The sequence below is a fragment of the Nymphaea colorata genome, chromosome 6 (genome assembly GCF_008831285.2).
Source record: "Nymphaea colorata isolate Beijing-Zhang1983 chromosome 6, ASM883128v2, whole genome shotgun sequence".
NCBI classification, from domain to species: domain Eukaryota; kingdom Viridiplantae; phylum Streptophyta; class Magnoliopsida; order Nymphaeales; family Nymphaeaceae; genus Nymphaea; species Nymphaea colorata.
In genome coordinates this window covers 17,515,648-17,523,958 of record NC_045143.1, presented here as the reverse complement: position 1 = coordinate 17,523,958, position 8,311 = coordinate 17,515,648, and the positions used below count along the sequence as shown (strand labels likewise).

At 37.5% G+C, this 8,311-nt stretch overlaps 1 protein-coding gene across 1 annotated transcript; it reads left to right on the top strand.

Annotated features, from left to right (window-relative positions):
- Window positions 1-5,915: 5,915 nt before the first annotated feature.
- LOC116256813 (polygalacturonase inhibitor-like) lies at window positions 5,916-7,073 on the top strand. The gene has a single exon (XM_031633304.2). It carries the CDS (start codon window positions 5,967-5,969, stop codon window positions 6,948-6,950), a length of 984 nt encoding a protein of 327 aa, XP_031489164.1. The 5' UTR covers window positions 5,916-5,966; the 3' UTR covers window positions 6,951-7,073.
- Window positions 7,074-8,311: the final 1,238 nt, after the last annotated feature.

Genomic DNA, 8,311 nt, shown 5'->3' with positions numbered 1-8,311 from the left:
CAAGGTTCAATTGAGGTCCGCGAAGATCTCACCTACTGCTTCTGCGTCCTTGGGATGGCATTGAAACCTGTAAGCAGAAGTAAGGCCAAGGGAGAGGGAGATGGGAGTAAGAGGAAGACGAAAAGGCGAGGCATTTGCAAGATCTCTCGTTGAAGATTGTCTAGTTCGTGGATGGGAACACGACACTTCCCTTTTATATTCTCTCTCTCTCTCTCGTTCGATCGATCGAAAGATATTTCTCAGTGGAAGCCCACTGACTTGCATTATGTTTTTGAGCAGTCAATTCCATTTGGTTTTGGAACTTACGGCATGCCGGAATAGTATCTCTGTGTGCTCTCCCTCTCTCACCGCACATATTTGTACTCGTGAGAGGACTACAGCTGTTGAGATTTGTTTTGTTTGTGCTTTATTTTGCTTTTGAGCATTGACTTCCAACATATTCATGGTTTTCCTTTTCAGAGGGACGACAAAAATGGCTGGTGAGGAATCTCAACCATTGGTCAGTACTGTTCATCAACTGCCCATTTCATTATTTTAGTAAATGCCAATACCCGTGGAACTATCTTAAGCTTAGCCATTTACCTCTAAGATTGTCTTACATACACAAATTAAATGGAATGATCATCTTACATCCACGTGTCTCGAGTAAAAAAATGATCAATCTATTATTAAAAGAAAAACATGATTTAAAATCTTACCTGAATCAGGAAAACAATGTTGAATCCATTACTTTGTACAAATCAATCAAGTGAAATCATTGTCCTTCAGTCCAGAGTACAGGGGAATGCAGACAGCAACCATTCTGTTCTTTCCAAGTAAGCTCCCATCTCATTTTATTTCCAAACAGGTATATACGAGAGAGAGAGAGAGAGAGATGTCAACATTCTTTCTGACAGTCAATTCAGTGGGGAAATTCAGCAAGGTGGATGCTTTCATTAGCACTCCATCTGGTCTTTACCCACAAACACTGCTCATGTGGGTCATCCTTACAATCCTCGATCTTCTTGTTCCCCTGAAAGTTTCAAGGATTAGGTCCCACTAACATTATCAAAAACAGAATTTTCATTATTTAAATTGAAAGACAAAATGATTAGATGAATTCGCTGAATTCAATCGGAAAAAAAAAATTCATCTACTAATTAATCAGATTTATTGGAACTATATAGTGATATATATATTCAAATAAAAATTAGATCACAAACTCAAGAAAACCTTAAGCATTTCAAAAGTAATAAAAAGTAAAACACAAGTATTTCAAATTCAATAGACAAAAAAAAAACGAAACAAAAGTTTAAAAGTTCAAAAAACTAGTGGAAGCCATGTAACAATTTATGAAATTTTCACCAATGGATGGATTTGGTCGATACATAAGAGTTAATTAATCAGTCGATTCAACTTAAAAGCCAGCCAATTTATAAAGAACACAACAACAAAATGTACTATTAGCGATGGCTAAGAGGTCCAGCCATACGCAACGATGTTACTGGCAACGCCCTCCACCCTAGTGAGTAGCTTAGGCCAGCCGTTGCCTTTGTAGCATTGGCTTGCTGCAAGAAGAAGGACCGTTGCCAATTTCTTTATTAGCAACGGCTCTTCAACCGTTGCCAATAGTATCATTGGGGACTTACCACTACCGTTGCCAACGGTAGCGGTCAATCCTAACTTATTATCCCAGCCTGCATCCTGATATATATATAGAATATAAAAAATTACTTAAACCAAAATTTTATTATTAAAAATATAAAAAAAATTGTGTCTGATCACATCACAAAATATACAAAACCACATAGAGAGCTAATGCTCTACAAAGATTGTCGCAAGTACAATGACATACATGGATCTACATTGATCTCATGTCTAAGTCTCAAGTGCACCTCAAACCACGACAACAAAATGTAGCCACAACCTCGAATTTCTTCTTTTTTTCACCGTTCTTTTCTTGACAAGCAGTTTGCAAGACACAATAAACTCAAAACATGGTTTTTGAGCCCTCTGTATTTCTAATTCTCTGCCAAGGACTTATTGCAATATTAACAAAAAAAGGTATGGCCACCAAAATTTATCATAACATGACAAGTAACATTTAGTTGTTAAACAGAAATGAAAACTATATTCTAGACTACCTTATCTTAAAACAAACAAAAAAGCGAAATAGACAAGTCTACATTTTTTTTTCTAAAAAATAAGAATAAACACCCTAAGAATATGCCTCAGATTGCTGAGTCAACAAAAACTTAGATACTCGTTGCCACTATATGTTCTGTGCTCAACCAGTAGAAATAATCTGAAGATGTTTGAAAGCATTAACAATTAACTCTTAAGCTAATGAAAAATTTACACTCTTTAGCTAAACAAGATCACTTAATGCAGAAAATTCCAGGATCAGGTAACCATATGTCAAACCATAAAGGAAAAAGGAGATTACAGACAATCTATCGAGCTTTATCATCATTTCTAGCAGTGATTTATGTCCAGCTGCCAAACCTAGACCATCAAACATACAACCAATGGATGCATAGATTTTCATCCAACTCAACAAGCAAAAAAGTTCAGCAGAAATTCATGGAGAGGTTTCTCCATAACCCTATTAAGGAGACATAAAAATGCTCTATCTGGCATGTATGTGTGCTAGTTGGTTCTGTTATCATCATAGGCTTTAAAATAACATGGCATAAATTCAATGAATGAGAAAGAGTTAAATCTCAAACACAAAGAACCCAAAAAAAGAAAGAATATCACCTCGATATTTCTCTAATGGCTTCAAAATATATGTGTTGCCACAAGTCACAGCCACTAGAAATATCTGTAAAGAGAAACCAAGAGTTAACATCAGAACAGCCCTCTATGGCTGGAAAATTGAATATACAAATCCCTGCACAAATGCCAAGAGGCTCTCTAATGCTGTATGTATCTATCCCATGTGACACATAAGAAACAAATTCTCCCATCTGCATGCTTGACATACAACAAGCATGTTAAACACAATTGTAGGATACAGAGGTATACATGAGTGCCCAATTGGATTCCTCATGTGTTCAGTAGACAGAATTAGGGAAACAGATAAGCATAGGGAGGTAAGTACATACACGATATTATCCCCATGTTGGAGAAGACACTGCCCACTTGTAAGTCTTGAGTCACTTGATTAGTGAAGGACCATATCAACAATGACTTTGATGTCCCCACAGAAAAAAAAAATACCAAGAAGGTTGAGATGTGAAACGGAACAGCAATGTGTAAGTCTCTCTCTCTCTCTCTCTATACACACACACACACACATATATATATATATAGAGAGAGAGAAGAGAGAGATAATATTTTCTTTCCTTCAAAGAAAAAAAGTCAAATTTAAGGATTATCATCGTCGACTTTCATCTTCTTTTCTTGTAGTTTGAGAGTTTTCAATCAAGTGAGGCTTTGGAAATTTAGTCAATTTTGGAGAATGCATTTTATTATATGAACTTTCACATTTTAAATTGCTTTTGATAAATTTAATCATATAAATATATGCAAATAGATGGAGAGTTTACTTCAAACTTGGTAAGTTCAATGCTTACCTTCTACATTTTTCAGATTTAGAGTTCCAATATGCCTGTTATACCATATTCATTCTCTGTTCCATAAGAAAATTAAATGCCCCATCATTTTTGCACTACTTTTGAATGCTCATGAAGTACTTGAAGAATTTTCTACTTACAGTCATGGTCGACGGTAGGTTCGATATACTTAAAGAGGTTGCTTCCATCCAATTCCATGCATTTGACAGTTCTTTTACTCTTACTAATGAGGATGGCTAGGAGGAAATGGAAGTGACGCATAAATTACTTGACTAAATGTTGTGAACTGGTCCTTGTAATTGGGCTGACAGATTGTTACCAATAATCGGTAATAGAGGATGACTTGCTTTCATAAGGGCAGTTTACCCGTGTAAACTTTGACTAAGAAACTTTCAATCAACATACCCCTGGTTTGCAAAATTTCACAAAGTAGCAACCATTTTGCAGTGTGGTCCTTGTTCAATGGGGAAGCTCAACAATAGACCGTTTAATTTGGTTTTGGCAACCCATTGATTGAAATGCTTTATCTTTAATTATTTAGATTTGTTTTTTGGTTTTGGTAAGCTTGCTAACACCATTCTTATTTCTACCTATTATACATGATTGACTAGATCAAGTGTACTGTTTCTTTATTAGTGTACACTGTATTATCACTAATATTCACATAAATTGTTGTTGAAATGTAAGGACCAAGGTGAAGATGCAATAAATGAGCATTATTTTATGGATGCTGGTAGCCGCTTGATCAAATGGGATTGTCATCGCCATGTCATGTCCTTTGAAAGTTTTTTTTGGGTTAGACAACTATCATGATATATACATTTAGTTGTTTTTAGAAACTTTCTAAACATTTTTATGGTTTGTATCTAACAAATTGAAAGTTTACTCTTCAGTTATGTCTTTTTATTCCCTATAATTGGTTGATGTTTTCTTTTATAATATATGGATTTTATGACATTTACATTTGTAGAGAGTGAGAGAATAAAAAAAGAGAGAAAACTAGAACGAGAAAAGGCAAAGAGAGTATTTTGTTGGTTAATATATTTTAGGTTGCTTGTATTTGTATGGATAGAAAGAGTGAGAGAAAGTAATTTTTGTTAGCTTAGATTTTTTTTAGATATTTTATTAGCTTTTTCATTATATGTTGAGTTTAAGTTTCTCATGTATAGAGAGAGAAAAAGAAAAAGAGAGTGAATATTTTTTTGTTTGTATTTTTAATATGCTTTTTGAAATATTTCCCTTTGTAATATGTGAATTTTTTATTGAAAGAAAATAATATTTTTATTAGTTCATATATTTTTCGTTCGTTTTATCATGTGTTTTGGAGAGTGAGAAATGTATAAATATAGAAAAATATAAAACATGTGTTAAACTTGTCTATCTAGTCATTAATACAAACGGCAGACAAGACAAGTTGAAAAATTTATCCTTATAAACAAACACTAGACAAAATTAAAGTTTGACCATATGAACAAGAATTTTTTGTTCTTAGGACATTTGTTGTAAAGGTAAGTGTCTTGAGAACAGTTGTCCTTGCAACCACCAAACAGTATCTAAGAGACCTCAAAAACCTGCAAATTGACCTAAAAAACTTCTATCAGTGATGGACACAATCATGGGTTTGCGAAGTAAGACCATTAGTTCGACTTAACCAACTGTTGTTGGCACTTACTCAAATGAATTAGTGCTTATGATGAAGGGTGCCCAATGATTGATTAGATTTCTCAACCATATTGTTTGCCCCTTGGAAAGGGGAAAACCATGAATATGCATGATTAGGCAGCGGGCCAGTCATAACACAGTGTCAAAGTTCTCAAGCAAAAGAAATTTTAACATTTGAAGCCTTCCAAGTAAGCGTGCTGGCCCGGCCCGATTAAATTTAAAAATATATTTTTAAATAAAAAATTATATAAATATAATTAATCATAATAAAATATTATAAATATATATAAAAATTAATAAAAAAAATTTAAAAACTCACTGTCGGGCCGACTCAAGCTTATCGTGCTGACCAGACTGGCCTGATAATTATTGGGCCGGCTCGGGCCTGGGCCCGAGGCAGGCCGGGTACTAGCTACCCGGCGGCAGCGCAGCTCATTACCCAGTTTTACCTCAACCTCAATGAACACAAATATGTGCACGGAGAGAGTTTAGAGTTCTACCATTTTAACTCACTTTTGTTTTCCGCACGTCATTGAGGAGTTACATTTGAAGCAAAAATAAATGGAAGCACTCAACAGAGAACCGCGTGAGCTCGTAAGTCAATGGGTTTCCGCGTAGAAATATCAATTAAGCACGAGAGAGAGATGAGAGAATCTGGGAGAGAAAGTGAGATTATAAAAGGGGGAAAGTCTCTCGCATCTATCATTCGTGAACGAGCTAAACAGTCCGCACCAACAGATTTTCCAAATGCCTCGCCTAATTTTCGTCTTCCTTTCATTCACCTTCTCCCTCTCCCTCATCCTCACCTCTGCTTTCAGGTGGCAATGCCCTGCCGAAGACGCGCAAGTTGTGGCCGAGATCTTCGCAGCCCTCAACTGGACCTACACCGGCACTGATTGTTGCCACCTGTTCAACAGGATCCAGTGCAACCCGAACACCAGCAGCGTGACGGGCTTCACCCTCAGCCGTGACCAGTTCAATGGCCCGATTCCGACAGCCATAGCCAAGTTCGCCAACTTGCAGTCTCTCATCATCCATAAGATGCCGAATCTTCATGGAGGAATCCCGCCATCCTTCGCTAGCCTCACCAAGCTCACCTACCTGCGCATCAGCGGCACCAACGTGTCCGGGCCCATACCGACTTGGTTGAATCGACTGATCAACCTGGAGAGCTTGGATCTGTCCTTCAACCAACTCAGTGGCTCCATCCCTCCAACTCTTTCCGATCTTCGAAAGCTCACATCGCTGCATTTGGACCGCAACATGCTGACCGGCCCACTACCCGAGTCCTTCGGCCAATTCCGTGCTGCCAACCTGCAGATTTTCCTCTCTCACAACAGCCTTTCCGGCGCCATACCCAAGTCTCTTGCCCAAGCAGATTTAGCTAGCATCGATCTAGACAGGAATCAGCTAGTCGGCGATCCGTCTCCCCTCTTCAACAACCGATCCAAGTCACTGAACAGCATCGTTCTCTCCCGGAATCTCTTCGATTTCGACCTGACCGATGTCGTCTTCCCGCCCGGCTTGTGGATCTTGGATTTCTCGCACAACATGATATACGGAAGAATCCCCGCGGAGATTGTGGCACTGCCCAACCTGCAGCAGTTCAATGTGAGCTACAACAGGCTGTGCGGGGAAATCCCGCAAGGTGGGAACATGCAGAAGCTCGATAGTTCGTCCTATATGCACAACCGCTGCCTCTGTGGACCGCCACTCTCCCCTAAATGCTGAAAATCTGAACAGCAGATCTGTAATCGATCTCACCCTGTAGGTTTGCCCAAGAAATAAATAAATGCAGCTCTAGTATTTGCCGTAGAAGGAAGTCATAAATAATATTTCAGATTGGAGTTTCAAGAGATAATTCATAACAATTAATGATCATGAATTTTGGAAAGAAAGAAAAAAAAAATCTCAAAAATTACAGTATCAAGATTGAAGAAAAACAGAGAAAAAGCTCAACCAAAATCCATAAACCAGAAGGGTATTGCCGAACTGAACAAAAGTACAAAACGAAACAGAGCAAAACAAGAGGAGATAGAGAGAGAGGGAGAGAGAGAATCCACTCAACATTACGAAAAACACCACCAACAAGTTGTTGGGGAAGACAAAAAAACCGCCAGAAGTTCTGCAGTAGAGTATAAGTAGGAAAACACATGCGCCCTTTAGCATGCACGCAAGCACTACCATGTGTGTGTATTCGTCAGTCACCAACATCATCATCGTCAGAGGTGACTAAGCTATTACTTATGCGCTAGTGAAAGTAGTAAGGTCGATTGACTTTTGAGTTCATCATGTAGGAAAGCTCATCACTAGCCATACCAAATGCACTTCATCAATACAAAAGTGTACTACGTTTATATAAGCAAAGTGACTGAAAATGCTTGTCTTTTTTCGGTGGTTGTGGAAATCAAAGGGTGGTCATTGTTTGATGACTTTGGACTTTTCAAATATGATGGCTTACCTCGTTCTAAAAAAATGTCCGAATATTTGGCCAAAAAGAATGACTGGAATACCAAAAATGATAAGAAGTCTTCAAATCTGATTTGGTTTACACTCGGAACGAAGCGACAAAGTGATATCTGGATAGCGCTTAAAACTGCGTAGAACGTTTTCCTTGGTTAAGCAGAAACAAATTAATTAATATTTAAATGTGTTGAAGTGACCTCGCGCAATTGGGATACGGCTTTTGTCAGCTTCTTCTCCTATTCGCCAGTTTGGCCCTTTTGCCAGGCTGGCTGTAGTTCCTTGTAATTCATGTGTGCATGTAATATATACATATTATATATATATATATATATATATATATATATATATATATATATATATATATATATATATATATATATATATATATATATATATATATATATGATCCATCAATGTTTTCCATTATACCACACAGCGTGACGAACTAAGTTGATGAGAATCATCCAAACACACACATATACTAAACCTAATGGGAATCATTTGTGTTTTGATTTTAAAGAGATTAAGAGCATGGTCTGCAGTAAAGAGCTCCAGCGTCCAGAATCATACGCCTTTGTCAAGTCAACTTTGAGGAAAAAGGTCACCTGTGGCTGCCCCTTGGAGGA